Source organism: Mytilus edulis, chromosome 4, assembly GCF_963676685.1.
Source record: "Mytilus edulis chromosome 4, xbMytEdul2.2, whole genome shotgun sequence".
NCBI classification, from domain to species: domain Eukaryota; kingdom Metazoa; phylum Mollusca; class Bivalvia; order Mytilida; family Mytilidae; genus Mytilus; species Mytilus edulis.
This window is the reverse complement of record NC_092347.1, coordinates 82,298,968-82,322,464: the sequence shown is the minus strand read 5'-3', so window position 1 is coordinate 82,322,464 and position 23,497 is coordinate 82,298,968. Positions and strand designations below refer to the sequence as shown.

Here is a 23,497-nt window from a genome sequence, read left to right as displayed (position 1 = left end):
AAACGAGAATGATTTATTGCTTTTTCTTGTGAATATTGTCTAGAGCAATTTGTTTATTGCATGACTAAAAGGTCCAAATTACATCGAGTTAAACTACATTCGTAAAATAAAACGCAAGTACCATGTTATTTGATAAGAAGACACAAAATTACAGGAAATTATAACGTGTTCTACTCGGCACTCTCGGCAATCATGCATCGGTACAAGTGTAAAATATTGCATGCTCGATATTGGTATGATTAGAGAGGGGAAATCAAATATCGATAACTTAGTACCAACATACATGTAATTATAGAATAAATAGAACAAAACATATTTATCAATTTTTATTGTCTGGTAACTGCGAACACAATAGCCATCACAGAGAAGCCAACAAATGTACAAGAAATCTTTTTAACGTCTTTGTTTCCAGTCATTTCTTTATAAAGTATATCAAAAAATATAATATAAAATAACGTACCCGTTGCAAGACTTTGCAAAATAGCATTCGGAACATTAACGTCCGTGTAAAGTTGTGCTCCAGTTGAAATCGCAATACCTATAATAATTCCTAGGGCTGCTATGACAGCGAAGGATGAGATACTAAATACGATAGTACTATGTCTCTCCTCATTCTGCATGTGTTGAAGTCCCATGCCAAACGCCAAAATTCCACGATGAATTGTTATAGCAAAACACAATACCCAAACGTTACTTTCTAAACTTTGGAGACCCAATGCCATTCCTTCGAACACACCATGAAACGATAAAGCTGTAATAAAGAGAACAGACCTTATTTGTCCTTTACTTGTGTCCCCTCCTTCGCGACTGAACTCTGATACAACTCTTTTCACCTCCATGTCCTGAAGAGGTGCAGGCTCTATTTCCATTGTCAATGTATCATGTATTATATCCTGATTGTCTTCATGTACATCGCTAGCATGTTCAAGTTTTAAAGTTTCATCCTGGACACCTGTGTTTACACTATGACAGTCAAATTCACTTTGACTTTCTCTATAGTTCGAACCACAACCAAATGTTGGTAAAATTTCATTACTATTCCAATCATTCTGTCTGTTCGTAAGTCTTCGAACTTTTTTGTATAAAGCTCTTATTGCGTGTTCAGTAAATATCACACCAAAAAATCCCGCCATTGTTAATAGTTCTGCTACCGGATATGATGAATCCGAACGAATCTGCATCATAACTTCTCCTACTTTGATTCTTGTTTCTGGAATAAGATGGAGGAAACAGGTTCCAAGGAATATTCCACCAGAGAAACATTTCATTGTTGATATCATATAGTCGAACATTTTCTTTTTTGATATGATTATTTTTGCAAAATACTGCATTAGTCTACACGGAAAAAGTCCGAAAAGTACGGTACATACTGTCAGAATGATAAGTGACAATATTTTGGCCACAACCACGTCCATGTCCACCTGTCCCTGTGGCATTTGGAATTATCAGATATTTTGAATAAAACAGTGAAATTAAATGTTTTAATTTTTCCTTTGTAATAAATCATGTAAATTGTCGTCAAGAGTATATCACAGAATGAAAGAAAAGTAATTCTCTATATATAGTATGTCCAATCCAAGTAATGTCTGAATATCTAGACTTATGCGCGCGCTGCTATTGGTTGATTAAATTGTTTTCAAATACCATCATTATACTTTTTTTTTATATCGATGACTTTAAATTTACATCCTTGTTATCTGCCATCAAAATCAAATTAAGATTTAGCAATCCTTATGGAGAATAAAGAAAAAAATACAATAATCCAATTGGCAAACGTCTGAGACAACACAATTTTATCAGTGTATTTCTATCAGTTTGTTGAGATACGAAGTTCAATTTAGATGGATAAATGCACAAACAAATTACTGTTTCCTTATGTCGTTCGTTCAATAAGTAGTTTTTGCTTCTTTAATATTCATTGGAGAATTACTAGTAATAAGATTCTTTAATCACCGCTAATGTCTAATTGTCAATATTTATCCTCGGAAACTGTGACAAGTTTTGATTCAGCAGACGACATTAGAAATCAAAATATTTCCCGAAGTATGATCTCGTGTTAACAAGAGGCGGGATAGTAGTGATTTGAGATATTCTTTTCAATAATGTATGTCTTTCCAAGTTAACCTAATATGTTCGTAATAAATATGATTCCCAATAGCGAATGATATTGACGCCCGTAATTGTATATAAGAGTGTCTGCCAATAATCACGTGATTCTTGTATTGTTGTTCTAATTGTCATCGGGTCTTTTTATAATGACACAAGTCGATACCACAATTGATTCCATTATTTGCCTTTCGACTTCTGAATAGAAAATCTAACTGGATGTTTCGATACCGTTGAAGTGCTCTATAGTTTCCTTATCTTTTTTCGTTCTACCTGGCAGATTTGTTGGTTTTTAAAAGCTGTTGACTTTTATCTGAAAAAAGAATTGACAATTTAGAATCGAAATTGTAAGATAAATGCTTTGAAAGCAGTTTATTGAGTTAAGGCTAAATTTAAAGCTTGTTTCGATAGATTTTTTTCAAATTTTTGTTGAGGATCAGATTTTAAAATACCCCAAAGTCAATATTGACATTCAATCATTTAGTAGTTTCTCAAAAGTATTAATGATTTACATCTTTCATTTTTTTAGAAGGCAAACAGCTTCAATGCATATCTTTCATACCAAATCGAACCAAAACCTTTTTATAACTCTTTATTACAATCTTGTACAAATTAGCACAACGGAAAGTGTCTTTAAAATTGCATCAGATTATGTCTCATAAAAGAAAGAAATATATATTCCTAAAGCACATTTCATAAGGACACTGAATACATTATGTATCATGTCTTAAGTATACATGTACATGTACAAAAAAAGATGGAATTATTTGTTTACGTACATTTGTAGGAAATTCTTTCAATAATAAATAAGGCTTTATTTTATTGATGTAAATAACAATTTTAAGAAAGTATGAGGATACAATAGGGATAATCAAAATCAACAGGTTGGAAAAATGGACCATAGAATTGGCTATAGAAATGAGACAATGCCATCGCATAAAAAAATATATCGAAAAATCAAACATTCCTCTAGTAGATTGAGCAAAACGAATTCCAAAAAAAATAAATCGGCGTGATGCTGATGGGTTGCGATTTCCTGCTGGATGGGACACCGTTTGCATTGCCCTTGCCCATAACAAACAATTGAGAAGTCGATGTTATGGATTCAAACCATGATTGGTACATTTTGTACTTGGTTTATGTCTTGTTCCATAACATAAAACATGAAAGACAAATTGGTACCATCATCTCATTATTCCACTAGGTCTATAAGGGGAGATTGTGACGTACACTTGCACGAATATTGTTTTAAAGTAAAAATTAGCCATTTTTGTTTATAAATCATATTCAACGTTGTTTTTTTTTTAATTTGAAGTTTCATATGACTTTTATCAATAGAGGCTGCATAATAAGCACACTCACAAATATAATGAAAACACTAATGGGTAACATCTGCTACGACTGCTATCATATATAGTAGGGTACACAATAGTTTTGACGGTTTATACTTTGGGGATGCAATAGAAGAATGTACGCATGGTACGGAAATAACCTTTTGTTTCACAATTAATGATCTTTGCGTCAAATTCAATCAATAATAGTCATTCCAAACGGAACACCTTAACAAATACAATCAATAGTCATTCCAAACGGAACACCTTAACAAATAGTCATTCCAAACGGAACACCTTAACAAATACAATCAATAGTCATTCCAAACGGAACACCTTAACAAATTCAATACTCATCGCACATTTGAACTAGAGACAACAAACCTTGGTAAAGGTAATAAAACGGAAACACATGATATACAATAAATTCAGCGATACAAGACAACAACTTGACACAACATCTTCACTCGAATCTATGTTCCTGTTTAAACATTAATTTAATGTTGAAACAGTTTAATCCAAGATCCGTTTTTACCGAATGAAATCATACCGGCACCAGCAGCCTGTAATTCAGTGATTTCTGTCTGTCATATCAGATTTTCTCGTTTGAATTGTTACATATTCTGTCCGGTTGTGGGCTTTTTAGTAGCTGCCTATACAGTTAAGATTTTGATCATTGACAAATGCTTAAAGCGTATAGATGCTTACATTGACGTCATTTTGGTTCTAATAGATAGATGTCTCATTTTCAATCATACCTTTCCCTTATTTTTATATAGATAAAGGCAACAGTAGCATACCGCTGTTCGAAAGTCATAATCCGATTAAGACAAAAACAAATTCGGGTTACAAACTATGACCATGGAAGTATTATATTAATATCAATATAATACTTCCATGCTATGACCAAGGGAAACATTAATTATAAGAGGAAAACAACGAAACAACAGAAACACTGAAGTGAACAAAAACACACGACAATGCAACACACACAAAACGAATATAAGATACCAACTGCCATTTTCCTGACTTGGTACAGGACATCTTAAGAACAAATGTTGGATTAAACCTGGTTTTAAAGCTAGCTAAACCTCTCACTTTTATGACAGTCGCATCAAAATCATAGACCAGCAATGTTTACTTCACACAGCTTTACAAACGTTAAATTAGTAATCAATTTTCAATAATAAGCATAAAGTTGCTTTTAGGTAAATGTAGTTAACGGAGCGTTAATAAATAAATGTAATGGATATGCTCAGACTGATTAAACATTTATAAGAAGAGAATTGTCACTGTTTTATCAGGACATCTTGAAAGTCATGTAAAATGTTTACTTCTATTCAGTCTACAATACATAAACCAAATTGATTTGTACTTTTAAGCCCACTGATAAAATCAAAACAAAATACGAGAACTATTAACTCTCTTGCATTATTCAACATACTCACACTTTACAATCTTCGTTATTTTTTATGGTCATAATATTCAGAAATAGTCCGTTTTCTCCCATATAATTGCTAACTTTACTACAGTTTGTTGTCTAATTTACAAAAACAATGACCCTAAAAATACATTATAGATACGATTTTTTTAAGTCTCGAATTGGATTGTTGTTCTGATTATCAATCGGCTACAATTTGATTTGAAGTACTGAACAGTATTGGTATTTATTGCCTCGGATGCCAAGAATCTTCATACATTTCAATTAAATTGAACAACACGTATAGAACAGAAGAACAATTAGGACTTTATTCCTAGCATTATTTCAGACGCTGTCCTTATTTATTGAATGTTCTAATGTCATTAATGGATTATTTTACTTTTATGTTCCAGTTTATGTTTTCCTACTTGTGGAGCTCTTGTCTTGGCGATCCGGCACATTTTTTATTAAGTTGTATATATCCATTAAATTAAGTGGTAAGCAAAGCATTGATTCGATTTTACCATTTAAAGACTCTCCGATTTTTAGTAAGCAAATGTTTACTGTCTGCATTGTCATTACTGTCCTAGCATTTATTTGGCATTTGGACCTTAATCCACAATTATCAATCGGTCAGTTCTGGTAAAATTAAATCACTAGTGTGTTTTCAAACTAGTATACTTCAATCATGCCTGTTTAAGAAACATCGTTTATGAATTGTCCCTTGTATACCGATATCGTTGAAAATTTATAAGCTGTAAAATGAAATTCTACTTGACAACAATTCCCTTCCCACACTTGACAAAACCCAGACAAACGCTAACGGTCCATTGTTTGCAGACCTTCATCTAAAAGTTATAGCAATGCCATGAACAAGGATGAAAAACTTACACCTTCATTCACGTTATTAGGCTTTTTTTCTGTTAAGCAAAACCCTCAATGCCTTTAGTAGACGTCGCACATAATAAATTCGTACAATGAAAGAACTTGTGTTCGAAAAGAATTCAAAAATATTTCCAAAGCTCAGGACTAATATTATTTTCTATTTCGAGTGCATTGAAGTTGTTTGATCGCTATTCTAGGACTGACTTATTGACAGACTTATTCTTGTACAGATTAAATTTCAAAAGCCGTTAAATTTGTTAATTTTGATCTGTTGATACTGTTTTAATTATAAAAACGTGTTTGTAATAAAATAATTATTAATTAATATTCGCACAGCTTGTTCTGTCCGTTTGACATCTGGAAGATCTTATCTGCGACTTGTTTTTGTCATGTTTACGGCTGTCAGTGTTGTAAAAAAACGTAATGATCTCGTTTTATTTTACATAGCACAACTATATTTTTTATTTTATGTAGTGAAACAACATCAAACCCATACTTTTTACAAAAGAAGACGTGCAGCCTACCTTTTCTATATATATTATTTTATTACTTAAAGCATGCGTCTACATTAAGCAAATTAAAAAATAACTCATGCTTTAAGTTCAAACATGTAAAATCGATTTCATTTTAACGTTTTTAGATATTTTTTTTAAGTTCTCAGGATGAAAATCATGACATTAAAGATTTTTATGTTTCCCATTATTTGATAGTTCATATATCATAATATTTTTTTAAAATGTCATAGTGCCCTCATAACTACATTTATTTGAGAAATAAAGTATGATACATACATCATAATGTTTTATGACAAAGGGGAGTCTGGAACAAGAAATTGCAATAAAAATCGTTATACCTTTTATAGAAATAAACTAATCTTGCGTTTTCATTTGGATAACCTTTAATTTTCCGGCTTCAATCTTAATGGATGATTTCTTTTCAGTAACCCAAGAAGCAGTCACTGTCGAAGCATTGATAAATATTCCTAGTCTAGATTCCCAAGAGTCCCATCATGTAATCGGCAAGCAGATACAATGAAACGCTTGAAGTTATCACCCAGAATCGATGTTCGTTATTGTATTAACTCTAATACAGCAATACTTTTATCGTTCTGAACTTTGGACTCGGTTCCTCTTCGAGTCACAGATCGCAATTTAGATTGATTTGCAAGGCAAAATCATTACTTTAGCTAGTGTTAAGTTTTCAGCACTATTTTACATTTATATTTAGACAAGATGAATGGTCGTAGAATAAAAGTAAAATGTTATTAATGGATTCAGTATATACAACTTTAAAAGACGTTCTTTAGACTGATTAAATATTCTTGTTTTGGTCTTGTTTTTTGAAGTGATTTATTTTCTTAAATTGCTTTGATGGTTTCCGCGCATCAATTTTCCTATGAAAAGACGTGACAACTGTGTAAATTGAATAGTAAGATGAAATATCCCATCAAGAAACTTACATTCGGAAGTAGTTCAGCGAGAGAAAATGATTCATTTGTCCCTATGGTATTGAGCAAACGAATTCAGAATTAGTTTTTGAAGACAAAATTTTCACCAGAAGATTAAGCAAGCACATTAAAATAATAGAGACTAATGAGAAAAATAAAACCTACTGAGGATGAAAAAAGAAATCATCAATTACCATTTATCCATAAATTTAAGAAAATAAATTGAATTTCTGTGGCTTTTTAGAGATAAAGAAAGTAAATTGAATTTTATATTCTTTGTCATGTCTAAAAAAAATATTGTCGGCTAAGCTTTGACAAATCATGTCTTCAGAATCCGCATGTGATTTAAACAGGTTTATCATGTTTATTAAATATAATTCATATCAACAATTTAGAAATTTAATCAAAACCTACAATTACAAATATATCAAGGACTGATACAATGAAAATCATGGATACAATTTCTAATTATTGTCTTGGCTATCAAGGAGGGGGATTTCTAATTATTGTCTTGGCTATCAAGGAGGGGGATTTCTAATTATTGTCTTGGCTATCAAGGAGGGGCATTTAAAAAATAATTGCATAATATTCCTGGAGGCCGGGTCAGGGCAATATAAGTGATATAAGGGATACACAATGAATGACATTATCGTACAATCTAACAAAAAACACTAATGTTGAAATGGTTTTGGTTTTAGTTTCTGGTTGAATTGAGTCGACCTTACTGACGGTGTTTAAAAAAAAGGGATTGGCCGAAGTACATTTTACAGTATATTAAGGCAAACTATCAGTTGAAAAAAAGATTGACTCGTCGGTTCGGCACTAAACACATAAAAAAAACTAACAAATATACTAGCATACTATGTATGCCCTTAAAGTGTATTTGTATAGGTACTGAGAGCTAAATGTAGTTAAAGTACATTTCCAACAAATAAATTATGTTTTCCCATACTAAAAGTATAGTTGACTTGATGAAATTATCTATAAGAACTAAGAGTCGAGTGTAACTAAGTCTGCCTCATACGTTTTTTTTTTTAATTTCTAAGTAACACATACATTCGCTTATGTTTATAGTTGCTTTCATAGTCTCGAACTCTACATCATCGATGGTCTCAACTTATTTTTTCATTTCGTCGTTGTTACACATAAAAATCCAGAAACATGTCCTCAAAGACATATAAAAACAAGTAAATAACATCTCGTTCTTAAATGAATTTACATTTTACTTATTTCATTCCTTTATTCAATTTTTAAATTATCATCGCGGAATACAATTTCTGTAATGTCGACTAATGGTTCGTACAAAAATAATACAATTTATATACAAAACCATACAAGTCTTGTTCGAACATTTTGATTAAAGTTAGAGAAATAGCGTGAAGGAAACATATCAACAAAACGACGTATGTCGGAAGAGAAATATGATCAGAGGTGTTTGTTCAAGATAACAGAAGCCAGGGAAGTGTAATCAAGTTTTTCTCATCCCATCAATCATACGATTCTTAGATTCACACAGAACAAAATATTACTACATATTTTTAGATATTGATATGAATAAAAATGAATAAGGTTACATGTACGAGTGCTGGTTAATGTAATGAGGCTAGATCGGGCAACGCCATGCCAATCGACGTACTGTGATCTTTACCATGCTTTAATGAATACATTACTGCATCTTGTATTGCGACTTTTAATTAGAACTGGAGAGAATTCTTGTTACAGATATCGGTATTGAAATGATGATGAATTCTGTTAAAGCATGAGAATTGAGCACGCTTGATGAGTAATGGAAATTAGCCTCTTCCTTTATTAAAGTCTTTAGAGCTGATAACCAGCTATATTGTCGTCACGTTTATTATTAATTGTTATTGTCTTTATTTCCATTGATCTTCCTTCGTGCCTCGAAAAAATACATTTGCTACGTTTATTTTTTATTGGTAATAAATATGAGACGGGGTTAATTTGAAATAAATACTTGGAAATATTGGCCTTGTATTATTTTTTTTTGCTCTATGGTCAGGTTGGTGTCCCTTTGAAACAGTCCGCGCTTTCATTCTCTATTTTACAATTAATTTAAGGAATGGCTGTTATTTTTTTTTTCAGTGTATGAAGAAAAATTGTCCACCAAAATTTTTATGTTATTTCGAATAGACAGAAAAAATATTAGTCATTCCTTATAATTTAATTCTAAATTCCTTTTTTAAGCCAGAGCAAATCACAAAAAAAAACGTTGATGACGTCACGGTCACATGACAAAATTATTTCTATCAGCTGATAGACGAAACACTGTCAGCCAATGGGAAGACGCGTTAAATTCAAAATTGAATTATATACAAAGATTTCTATTTGATTTCCAAAAATGTCATTAAAAAATGAAAATAGGTATCTATGATTTCATCACCAAAAGGGCAAGACCAAGATACCTAAATATGCATACAGTTCCCCTCCCCCTGTAATGTACAACAGTACCAATTGAAAATACGGAAATGTGGTTATTGCCAATAAATATTAGTATCAATTCGCATTCTTAATGAAGGTAAAACCAAAAGAGGTACCAGGGACACTTAAAAAGTAAATTTCAACTCGTACTTGTAACTTTTTTTTTAAGAATGTGCGGATAACAGAATGACAAAGGATAATTTGCTTACAGGATAACTATGATGATAAAAACCAATGATGTTAAATCGTGAAGACAATAGCAAGAAAACATGATCATTAAAAAAAAATTACATCTTATTTTTAATGGGTACCCTGAGATTTCTGAATAGGATTATGAGCGTCATTTATGAGATTATTTACAAAATAACGGCTTAGGAATCGATTAATTTTATAACTCATTATCTGATATATGCCATTTGCAATATAAATAAGGCGACATATTGATCTATTAAATGATCAGTAATTACGGTAGTGTTCTCAGAGTGATAAAACTTCAAGAGGAAGCCAAAGTTATTACGAACATACAACATAGATAGATAATACCACAGTTAATTTCAGTGACAAAGTAATTCTACTGGAATAAAACGCATTATCGATGTTACTTTAACAACAGACAGCAAATTTAAAAGGGCGAAGTTATTAGCTCTAAGCTGCAATGGGATTCTCTATCTATTACCGTCTACGACTGACTAGAAACTGCTAAGGGCAATTAAGACCTTGGCAACAAATTGATGAATATCATGACATCTCTACCTTTCCTCTCAGTCACTAATGTTTTCCATCAATTTACTAAATTTTCAAACCGAATATCTCCGGTCTGTTGTCAGGATTTGTTATTCTTTTAAGACAGCCTAAGTGATGCATTGAGACGTGGTGTGAAATTAAAACAAAGACGGAAATACGTCTTTCCATTTCAAAAATGTTCTACAGAGGTTTACTAAGTTACATGTAGTTATGTCAATAAATCTTAAGGGCATACGATACATTTTTGATCCCATAATGAAATTTTTATGAAAATTTGCAAAAAGGATATTTTTTACCTGCTCAAATCAAATATGTAATAAAAAATATACCTTCATGTGCTATTTTTTTTTAGTAAATTGAGGTCGAAATTTCAGATATTTGTTAGAAATTCGGATATATTGTGGACATATTTCTGCTTTTAACAAAAATGCATAACTTTTTTGTTTTAAAAGATGAACACAAGCTGTTTTTTGTTAAATTGTTTGTAATTTCTCTGTTATATAAGTATTCTATAAATTTATGATTTTGTTTTGTTTAGAAATAACTAAAATTTATTATTGATTGAACTTTCAGTCTATTCTTGTTTATTTGGAAACGATTTTCCATTTACAAAAAAATATTTAAAAAAATGACTGTTACTCCTGGTTTTAATATCGACCTTCTCTACAAGTCGTTAAATATTGGAATCCGCTAAATTGGAACACATTAGTAATGTACGATTTCTAAATCCGTGCAATCAAAACGTCTTTAGAAATGCTATTAAAAAAAACCCAAATATCTTATACCATAAAGTTATTGATCTTTTTCTGCCGTTTTAATAAGACGGTCATGGGGTGATTCTATTTCTAGCTGGCGTGAAATACGATTTTAGGGTTTCTACATTCAATCAGCATTTGAATTCAGTGATGTAGAAATATTTAAATCAATTTGTTACAAACGAAACCTTGTGGGATACAGAAGTTAAGTCACCGTGAGGCATAATCAAGATAATTGAATGCGAGAAAGCAGTAAAAGCCGAAAGACACGGACTAATTATTAAAATCGCCAATTAATACTTTGATTTCAATATAAATAATTCATAATGAATTCTGTGTACGTTTGCATTTAGCTGAAAAGTAAAGACCGTTTTTTTCTGTTTCAAACTGTTGCAGCAATTATTTTAATTGAATTTCGTTTTCGATATAAAAAGTAATTTAGACATCATTAGAGGAAAGAAGAAAAATGCTATATAAGATTAGCAACCAGGAAGTAAACGTCACAGCAAGTTATAAACTTGTATCACCTGAAATATGCGCAACAAATCTTTCTAGATCCAAGCATGTTACACCACAAGGAGGAAAAAACTATTCTACACAAGAACACTGGGGTTTAAAACGCCTTCCTCTACTGAAGTTATATCTTTCAGTAGTATTTAATCCTTCAAAAGAGTTTTTACAATCACTGTTAAAATAAATGTATAGCCTTATTATTTTTTTTGCCAAGCACTTAGTTGGAAAGACCTAGTAGAAAGTAAAATAACATATATACTGAACTCCGAGGAAATTCTCAACGGAAAGTCCCTAAGAACATGAAAAAATCAAAAGCTCAAACACGTCATGGTTAACCATGATTAAAACTTGGTTTAATAGCTAGCAAAACCTATCACTTGTATGACAGTCGCATAAAATATCATTATATTGACAACGATTTGTGAACAAAACAAACAAACATAATAGTTAAAAATATCAAAAATAGGGGTACAGCAGTCAACATTGTGTTATAATCTTAATCACTATAAAAATAAGCAAATATGTCAACAAAGATAAACAAAAAGACATATAGATAAAGTACATTAACAAACACCAAAGACAAGAATACAAACCATTTTACCATATAGAACCATAACACAATGATGGAATGTGTAATTACCGAGTAATGTCAAATGGTTATTGTAAAATATAGAATAAATGTTAACATTATCTTAAAAACTAAGTCTTTTTATTTAACAAATATACCTTGTGTTCATGTACAAGTATATGTTTATACGAATTTGACGTGTAAGTATTTATGTATTTTCAACTTTCGAGGTATTTAATTGAATTTTATGTATTTATTAATAAACTCAGTAGTGTCAAATATTTTGGTTTATAGCAATTCATCTTTTAAACAAGCTTTGAATTTTCAGATATGTATGCCTCGGGCATCTTTGAAGAGACATTATCGAAATGTGCATCTGATTTTGTTTCATTTGCAACCTATAATAATTGGTGTTTTTTCAACTTATATATTTTTTTTATATATATAAATAGTCTAACGTTCTCATTGCAAACAACAACAATCAGGTTTTCACTTTCTTTCAAACCCCTAAGAGTGTATGCAAATTAGATACTGTATGATTACCCTTAGCCAACTCTCCACGAGATACCAAACGATGCAGAATTTAGAAACTATTTGCACCGTACGGCGTTCATAATTCAAAGTCCAAACCGCATATCGAGCTATAAAAAGCCCAGATAAATAAATAAATAAAAAAAAAAGCCAATAGCAGTCCTTAGTTAAAGGTAGTCCTATAACATATAACCTCGCATTCTTATTCAATTTTTAACGTTTTTATACTGATATTTTCATTTTTTTTTTAATGCGAATGGCACATTGATAGTAAAAAAAAATATCAGAACAGTAAATAGAAATAGTAAATAATGCCCCCGAGGTCATATGTTATAGGACTATAGTAAAAGCCTAGGCCTGTCCAGAGTAAAGATGATCGATATTAAGAGGCCTTTTGCTCTGAGGCCGGCCTAGTGCACAAGTAAAAACAATTACAAATTATTTCTTAAACACATAATCTTTCCGATTAACTTTCCTACAATTTATTTAATTTTGCAGTCTAGGCAAAAGGTGTAATTTCTGATCTTCATAGTTGAATATAAAATTAGAAATCAATAACAATTATTATTACGTATTTAGTAACAATTTAGGTACTTGAAGAGAAACCAAAATCAAAATAATATAATCGGTACCATCTTTAATGCAACAAATGCGCAAAAAACGGACCAGCTGGAAACCTACAAAAATCCAAAACGGGCTTCTGAGCCTTATAATGGTTACCTATTTAATATTTGATAAATACCAGAGACTCTAAAGAGCGTGAGTGGCTCACCTAGGTACTCTCAATCTTTATGGACTAGTGTTAATTTTTTTTTAATTATATATAGCCTTACTGATCATTTCTGCTTAAATTAATTTTTATCTATGTAATATAGTTTTTCAGATAGTAGGCAAAAACGCTAAATAAATGATGAAAACCGTTACAAAAGACAAAAATTCCAATAAGGAGTCATCAAACGATCAAACGATTTAAATTATGGTGACTTATTTGTAGATCATGTCTTGCTGATCATGATTGGCTTATTAAGTATTTATCTATCTATCTATTATAGTTTGTCATATATAAGACAAAAACCTAAAAACAAAACAACTAAATTCATGGTGTACCAAATGCTCTTCCATATTACATGTACAGTTGGGCTAATCGGGGTTCAAAAGCTCAAATATATCAAACGAATGGACAACAACTGTAAGTAAGGTCATATCAGGTTTATATGCATTTCAAGTGGCTGTGTACTTATACATCCTATCATTGTGTTGTAATTGTTCTATGGTAAAATTTTGTATTCTTGTCTTTCATATTTGCTAATGTGGTATTACTAAATGCATTAATGTGCTTCTTTGTTACGTTACACATTTGTTTGTTTATATAGTGAGTAAGGTCACAACACAATGCTGACTGTTGTACCCCTTTTTGACATTTATATCTATTATATAAAAAAATGTGCTTCTTTGTTACGTTACACATTTGTTTTTTTTTATATAGTGAGTAAGGTCACAACACAATGCTGACTGTTGTACCCCTTTTTTGACATTTTTATCTAATATATAAAAAAAATGTGCTTCTTTGTTTCGTTACAAATTTGTTTGTTTAGATAGTCAGTAAGGTCACAACACAATGTTGACTGTTGTAGCCCTATTTTTGACATTTTTTCCTATTACATAAAAAAAGATGTGGTATGATTGCCAATGAAACTTTCCACAAGAGACCAACTGACACAGAAATTAACACCTATAAGTCACCGTACGTACGTAAAAAACAAACAAACGACAATCACTGAATTACAGACTCCTAACTTGGGACAGGCACATACATACATAATGTGGCGGGGTTAAACATGTAAGGGATCCCAACCCTGCTCTCACCTGGGACAGTGGTGTATCATTACAACATAGGAACGAACTATAAAAATCAGTGGAAAAAGGCTTAACTCGTCAGATGGATACAAATAGAAACACATCTAAAAAAAACACAGAGTGAAAGTGGCAACTTGTATATCCCAACAACAAAAAGACACTAAGTACTGACAGCTAGTTCAAAGCTAACAACTAATAAAAAAAATCATGGAACTAAGAATAAATTAATAATCAGTACACACCCAATATCCAATGGATTTAGTGTAAAGACGTCAAGAACAGTCAAAGAAAAAACATGACCTTGTGCAATGCAAAGATACAGGTATTGACAGATTGTAGATCCATGAATGTGTATAATATTATGTATATAACAATAATATAACAATAATATTTAGTTTGCTTTTCATTTACTGAAAACTAAAATAATATTAATAACAATAAAACAATATTCAGTAATCTTATTACAATTTTTAATTCGTAAACTTTTAGAATAAGTTTATTTAAAGGATTGATAAGTTTACAAGGATCGTTTCTAAATTTCCAGGCACGATAAACAACATTTCCGTAAAAATGAGTATGTGCTATCCCGTTTGAAATAAGTTTTCTACAGGATCAACTAAACTTCAAAACCAAATCTTTATATCTATGGAAGAATTTAATAAGGTTTTAAGAAATTTGTGGTAACGAAATCCCTGGCTTAATAATTTACCAGTAAAATATAGATTACACTAGTACACACCCGTGATATCGCGGGTCCGTGACTGAATTAAAGTATATAACTATGCGCAAGCCTTACTTTAGTATTAGTATTGTCATCTGATAAAGTCATGCCGATTATAAGATGCACAGTTTTCCGTCTGCTTTCAAATCTTTCTCTTTCAACCCGTCGAACTGGAACTTATAAATTATTGGTAATATTAATTATTTGGAAAACAAAAGGTTCTGGAATGGAGTATTTTTTAATCAACAGCATTGTCCTATATTAGTTATAAATAAAGTTGAATTCTTTGATTCGCTGTTTTACGTCATGCCCGCTAACAAATTGAAAACTGTACCAATAGGCCTTATTTTTAGTCCAGATTTTTAGTATTCGTTTTGTTATCTTAAAAAGTCTTACTGATTAAAATACTACAATAGGTAACAATTTGACCTGTGATTATGACCCGTGTATATAGCATATTAATCCTGAATACACGGTTTGTTGGTGCGCCTGTCAGATGCGGAACGTACAGATAAGGTAATAGGTAACAGGTGAATATACTATTGGTATCGGTATCGGACTCGACCCGGAACTTCTTAATTATTGGCAATATTTATTACGTGGAAAACAAAGGGGCCTGGAGTGGTGTAATTTTTAATCTACACCTTTGTACTAAATTAGTTATATATAAAGTTGAATTCTTTGATTCGTCGTTTTTACGTGATGACGGCTGACAAATTGGACCTCGTAATTTTAGTATTATAGATTTGTTAATATCAAAAACGTCACAACAGACACGGGGCATAGTGAACTACTTGTGAAATATAAACACCGTAAGATGGTGCCAAAGGAACATCTCCATCCAAAAAGGGAAAAATAACAATTATATCTGTTTCTTTTGTTCACATATCGTTGTCAGTATAATGGAATTTGATGCGACTGACATAAAAGTTAGAGTTTGATCAAACCAGATTTAATCCACCTATTTCTACATAAGATAATGCCTGTACCAAGTCAAGAATATTACAGTTGTTATCCATTTGTTTGATGTGTTGGAGTTTTTGATTTTGCCATTTGATTAGGGACTTTTGTTTTGATTTTGTCCTCGGAGTTCTACGGAAGCCGATAAGGGCCATTCAAAAAAAAAAAAATTATTTCGTAATTACGACATAGCATGTCGTAATTTCGACATAACATGTCGTTATAACGACATCGCTATGTCGTAATTTCGACATAACATGTCGTTATAACGACATCGCTATGTCGTAATTTCGACATATCATGTCGTAATAACGACAAAGCTATGTCGTAATAACGACATCGCTATATATTATATAAAAGAATATGTATTATGATTGCCAAGAGACTAAATGACACAGAAATTAACAACTATAGGTCATCATAATGCCCCCAATAATTAGAAAAGCCCCACATAGTCAGCTATAAAAGAGGGAGGAAAGATACCAGAGGGAGAGCCCCCGAAATGCTGTGTGGCAGACAGTGTTATTAATCAATTATTAGCTCCCTTGGTAAAACTCCAAATTTCATATTTAATGTATTTCATTGTTAAATAATTTACATGAAGCTTAATAAGTATATATTTGTTAATTGCATAGATTTTGCTATTTGAATTCATTGGTTAAAGATATTTATTTATATTGTAAAGTTTAATATTTGCATCGTTGCAAAATCTGTGGTTACCTTCTTTGAATAGATTCAGTGAGAAACTTATATATTTTATAGATCCGAAGTAATTATATCGACCGTGTATGTTTGATGTAACATATATCGACCGTGTATGTTTGTTGTAACATATATCGACCGTGTATGTTTGTTGTAACATATATCGACCGTGTATGTTTGTTGTAACATTCATTCCTTCCAAGGCAAGCCAAGCTATCCATTTCCCTATAAAACTTCAAGCCTTTTGTATCAAAGTTGAATTCAAGTCTTTGATTGCACTATTTCTACTTTCAAACGGTGGGCACGATGTTCCTACAACGCCTAGGATTTAAAACAGAATCTTCGAAATTTCATCCGCAAAACAAAATAAAAATAAAAATGTTAGAAAGCACGAAACAATATTGTAACAAATTCAGTATATGTTTTAAATTATGTTTTTACAGCTCCTGATCATATACTAAGTAATATCTAGTATATTTGAGGATTAAAATAAGAAAGCTATGTGAAAAAAAAAACGGATGTCCAACGTTACATTTATGAAAAACTGTTTTAACTCTTATGTATAGTGATCCTATTTCTTATTCTCTGATCTTCTTGATTCTTGGCAGGAACAACGACATGTGTTGGTTCTCTGTGCCGTTAAAGCCGTTATTTTGCCAAATTTCATTTGACTCGGTGGCTGCATATTAAGCTGGAATAAGAAAAATGTCCAACGACGTTTTTCATTAACTCAACGACTGAAAGTGAATTTTATAAGTAGATAAAGCAGACAATGAATAAAAAGAGTAAGACAATAATAATATCTAACAAAAGTACAAATATTTGCCTCATGTGAGTTCAAATATTGCTGATTCAATAAAATCTTCTCTACACAGTCGTTTTTCAAACGGTAGCCATTTTGTCCAAGTTGATATTTCATTTTTCAAAGCAGTTAACGCGTATTTTTTATAATTGATAAAAACAAAAGTTAGATACACGAAGAGTAAAAAATGCCAAGATTCTTTTCTTATTACCTACATATTTGGGTCTTAAAGGAATAAAATGCTTCCACACATTACAAAACGGTAGCCAATTTGTCCAAACGTCTGAAAACGTCTAAAATCCTAAAGACGCTAATTTCCGACGTTATATGTGCTAAAGTTTCAATTAAATGTTCATGATAATTAAAACAAATCGTGTTATGAAATTTGGAAAAAGAGGTTGATGATTGCTGCCGAAAAAAAAGAATAGTGCATGTTGCTATAGACTCCGCCCGGGGACATAGGTTCGACACAGGTTAAATTTTGCAATTTTTATTAATCGTTTATAGCTTTTAACGATTTATTTAAAAGAATTGGGAAATGGGGAAAACATCCCATTACATGAACTTCGTCCAACTTTTGCAAAGACAAATTGGAGACACCAAGACAGTCCTCTAAATGTAAAATGCGAATTGAAAATTATGTTACGGAAGTACTCCGAAATAGATCATTTAAAGTCGTCACTTCAGTAAGGTGCAATCACCAATATTAAAAGACTTAATACCAGTTCACGGAATGTTTTACTTCGCGATAGCCCGAGATTCTTACTTTTTCTGTTAGTTGTTGTTTGCTTTGAACTCTCTAGTAGATGCGAGTACTCTCAGATGTGTTTATTTACGTATTTTGTGATTTCGTTAATTTTTGTCTTTTTTGTGTGTTGTTTCTATCTAATGAGAGTTATGCGTTTTTCAATAGTTTTTTTAGTTTGTTCTTTAATTGTGCTGTTACACCACTGCCGCAGGTAAGGTGAGGGTTGATCACCCGCAAAACTCGTTTGTTTCTGTACGTATTTGTGTGGTTTTTTTTAATTTATCATCTTTTTTTGCTATGTCCCGCAACAGGTCGAAAAAGGGGGGGGGGGGAGTTTTCCTTGACCGTCCGTCATTCCGTTTTTACCAATTTCGTTTGAAAAGCAAGATTGAGCGGGAGCATTAGTTTCCTCAGACACATTCTTTTTCTACATATTATCTTTAAGAAATCAGGTTGTTAGGCTTCTCGTTTGAATTTGTTTAACATGTTTATTTCAAGTACTTAAATAGCTTACTATGTAGTATGAGTATTGGCGAGTGTTGAAGGTCATCCGGTAGTTGCTTACTTTTATGGCTATTTGTTTCAGTAGCAATCATACTACATTTTAATTTTTATACTAGTATTCAATATGATGTCTTCAGCAAAAAAAAAAACCTGCGAAGGAAGATTATTTAACGCACAAATGTTTGTTTTTTTAATATTATTTGTTAGGCTTTAAAACAAAGTAATTTTATGCTTTTATTTTAATCCAATTTAGCAGATAATTGAATATTTTTACGACGTTCTAGTCTAATCAAAGATAGCTAAATGCCAAGTTATTAGTATAATAAAATGTTAAAGGGTGGATAGATATGCTTCGAAATAAAATTGAAGATGCATATATTGATAAAAGTCTAGACTATTCTATAAAACTAAACGAACATTGTATTTTTAATGTCATTTATTTATCAGTGTATTTATATAAAAGGATTGAATTTCTAGTAATAGAATTTAGCTCAAAATATAACAACATAATTTCTGTTCCATGTTCCAGGGTTTACTTTTTACATAATTCATTTAAATTTCAATGACATTTACTGACGAGTTATCATTGGTTGCTTGTCATCCAGTGGCAAATACATCGTGGATTTTCAAGACAAAATAAATTTACAATAAGTCCAATAAAAAACCTTCTTGGTTCTGTAAATTGTCTCGATGGGGTGACGGGCGGGATATTTGCACTGCTACTTGGTCACGGGTACTTTGTTACAAAACCTTATACCTGTAGATATTTTCATAATTTGTCAAGGGTTTACTTATACTCATGTTAGCATTTATTGGTTTATATGTAGCATTTTCAATTTTCTGAAATACTGTTATTAGTGTGTATTTTACATAAATTTTTCGTCATACAATTAAAAACTGTATAACAACGATATGAACAGCCATACTCAGAATTCTTTTTGCAAATATCTAAGAGCCTATGTTTTACAAAAAAAAAATGATATTTTTCTACGATATGTCTTATCCAGAGGTGTTAATGCAAAACTGTATTTTTGAACGTCAAATTTCCAATTCACGGCGACAATTCTTAAACTACAAAACTTATATTCCTTAAATTTCTTTAATGTGTATAACCTAATGATTAAACATTTCCAAATAATTTTTTGTTGAACTTCTTATTTGGCATAAAGTTAATAAATTAAAAAAATTTAAAAGTATATAAGCAAACCAAAAAAAAAAATTATCGCGGACTTGTCATAAAATTAGGATGATTGGTCAACATAAACCCTACCAAAGTTTGTAGTTAACTGTTTATATATAGGTACTCTGAAACTAAACTCAATTTTTTAATGTTAATATGGAATTCCCTTTTAGTAAATGCATACAATTACTAGTAATCGAGTTATCTTTATATCTTAACCAAATTAAAATGATATTTTAAGATTAAACGTACTGAAAACATCCTTTTAACATACATTTTATGATCATATCGGTTTTTAACGTTCAAATAAGTCTGTTCAAGTTATTTTCGTATGGATTAACCATATTTGCAACCTGTGACATGTACTTAAAGGTTACTGCAGTATAATTAAAGGATGGTTTCAATAACAGGTCGATATAAAAAGTAAACAACGAAAATACCGAACTCCAAGAAAAATTCAAACTGAAATTCCCATAACAAATGGCAAATTAAAAAGTTCAAACACATCATACGAATGAAAAATGATGGTAATATTCCTGACTTTTCTTTATGTAGAAAATGGTGGATTAAATATGGTTGTATAACTGGCTTGAACCCCCGTCACTTGTATGCCAGTCTAATAAATTCCAGTATATTGACCACTATGTGTGATCAAAACCAACAGATGTAAAAGGTAAATAAAGACAACAGTAGTATACTGCTATTTAAAAAAAATCAAAAATAAGTTAACAGTAGTCAATATTGTGTTACAAGGACGATAAACAACGTCAGTACCTATAATTCATTTTAAAAGACCATCATGTATTATTTGTGAACTTAATACGGAATATGTACCAACATGGTCTTGGTATCTCCCGATGGACTTTTAAAAAAAGATCAAGACGTTCTGTGATATAACCCTGCTTCGTTAACTTTCTGCTCAGTCATTGATGATGTTTGAAAAAGTGTGAGAAGCAGCTGCAAGCACTTGCATACCGAATGCGTATACCAAAATAATGTACACAATACTTGTTGAGAGTCGAATGACCAATTAAGTTAGAATTGACCAACAGTTTTTTTCGAAATTTGATTCAGAATAGAGGTAGACATTTATCCATGTGACGTACACGGCCTTTATACATGCACAACCTGTTACATATGCTTTGATTACTTACATAATAATTATTTTTAAAAAAAAGTCATTATCGTGATATATGGACTGCCCACAGGACAGTGGTATTGACAAAGAAAGAGATAATGATTGAGCCGCAGGCGAGTTTTTATTTTTTTATTTTTATCTCTGTCGCAGTTAACACCACTGTCCTATTGACAGTCCATGTATCATGTATCACGATAATGATCAGTTCTTTGATTACTATGAAGTTTATTTCATTGAGGAACCATGTTTTAAAAAATTCTCATCAAATTCAAATTGTTTAAAAAAAACAGTTTAGGAAAGACTGAAGTCCAGTCCTAGTGATAACTATTATAAGTCACTGCATTCATATATTTGCAAGTCAAAGTTTTCTATAATTTTATTATAAACGAATCGCGTTTTATTAATGGGACTTCACTCTATAAACAGAGAAACCACGCTCCCGGTTATTTACATGTAAAAGTCCGTTAACAACCGGTTTCCTAGTCCTTTTTTCTGGTAAAGACCGATGGCATATATAACTGAAGAATAAACAATGTCGTGTGTCTCCTTGTTAACCAATAGGAGAAGCAAATTCTTAACCGATATGAAATCAAATGTATTATAATACTTCATGTTAAAATGACATATTTTGATTCGCTGATATGAGGGTGTTATAAGTAGGTGACAGTTTTTTTTTAATGTTACCCTCCCTTCTAGACCAATCAAAAATCGATAGTGTAAAAGACCAATCAAAAATCGATAGTTTAAAGAAAAATAAATTGAATTTACATTAAGTAATTAAACACAATGCTAATGTTTTGGCTCAGATTTTATTATTTGACTGTCAAAATAAAAAAAATAATTCATCTTCCTTAATTATAACTTTTGTTGTTTTTTTCTAACACCCGTTACGTTGTTATCTACGTGACGTCATATAAAATACTTTAAAAATAAAATTAATCTGTAAAAGACTTTAATGATATGACATTCAGTATAATAAATTAAATAACACATAGCTGAGAGGGTAATAGAGCAGGTTGGTACCCCTTGAAAAAGCAATGTCAACCTTGGCTTCGCCTCGGTTGACAATGTTTTCTCGGGGTAACAAAAGAGGGACGAAAGATACTAAAGGGACAGTCAAACTCATAAATCTAAAACAAACTGACAACGCCATGGCTAAAAATGAAAAAGACAAACAGAAAAACAATAGTACACATGACACAACATAGAAAACTAAAGAATAAACAACACGAACCCCACCAAAAACTAGGGGTGATCTCAGGTGCTCCGGAAGGGTAAGCAGATTCTGCTCCACATGCGGCACCCGTCATGTTGCTTATGTGATAACAAATCCGGTAAATCTGCTCTATCACCCTCTCAGCTATGTGTTATTTATATACTAGTACATTGATTCCATACGACGGTCCAAAACACTGAAAGATTATCAATTGACAAATGCTACGAAGTCAACATGAGCCAGTTATTATATTTTTTATTCTCATCGAGAATAGACACATTCACATACTTATCTTGCTTATTGTTATGTATACTTTAACGTTCAGAAAACCTTCAATCATGGATCAAGGTTGAACGAAACCTGGTTTTTTTAGAAATTATATTTACAAATGGTTTAATCTATTGCATAATTGCTACTTCCATCGGTCTTCCCTGTGATTGTATCTACTTAGATCTACACACAACTGTATATCACAGCATTTTTACGTCAAATACGTTAATCTGAACATAGTTATCACCGACGCCATAATACTATTTGTATATCACCTTCTATAATTGAAAACGTCATATTGCTCCCTACATATTATTTGATTATTTTCTTCGTTAGGTTGCTGTGGAATCAGTGTATGAGCTATGTTCCCTTTTATTCAAATGAAAATATATAGGAGTGCTGTGTCAATAATTTTCTGATTTATTAAGTGTATTTACAAAAATTAAAAATGACATATATTTCAACATACCTTTTTGGTGATATCCTCGATAAGTACAAGTATCTGCCAGATGTCAACATATTTAAAAATAAACAAACCATTAAAAGTACTTAAAAGACAATCGATTGTAGAACAAAGGAACAACCAACTGTTTAGTATTGTATTACTAAAATCTATGATATTTACATATTTCCCGATAGATTATTAATAAAATATCAACT

General features: G+C 31.4%; 1 protein-coding gene across 1 annotated transcript; it reads right to left on the bottom strand.

The window, feature by feature from the left end:
* Positions 1 to 313: 313 nt before the first annotated feature.
* On the bottom strand, positions 314 to 23,497 carry LOC139520732 (zinc transporter ZIP3-like). Its single transcript, XM_071313654.1, has 2 exons — positions 23,307 to 23,497; positions 314 to 2,419 (listed from the first exon to the last, which is right to left on the bottom strand). Exon 2 carries the CDS (start codon positions 1,434 to 1,436, stop codon positions 327 to 329), a length of 1,110 nt encoding a protein of 369 aa, XP_071169755.1. The 5' UTR covers positions 1,437 to 2,419; positions 23,307 to 23,497; the 3' UTR covers positions 314 to 326.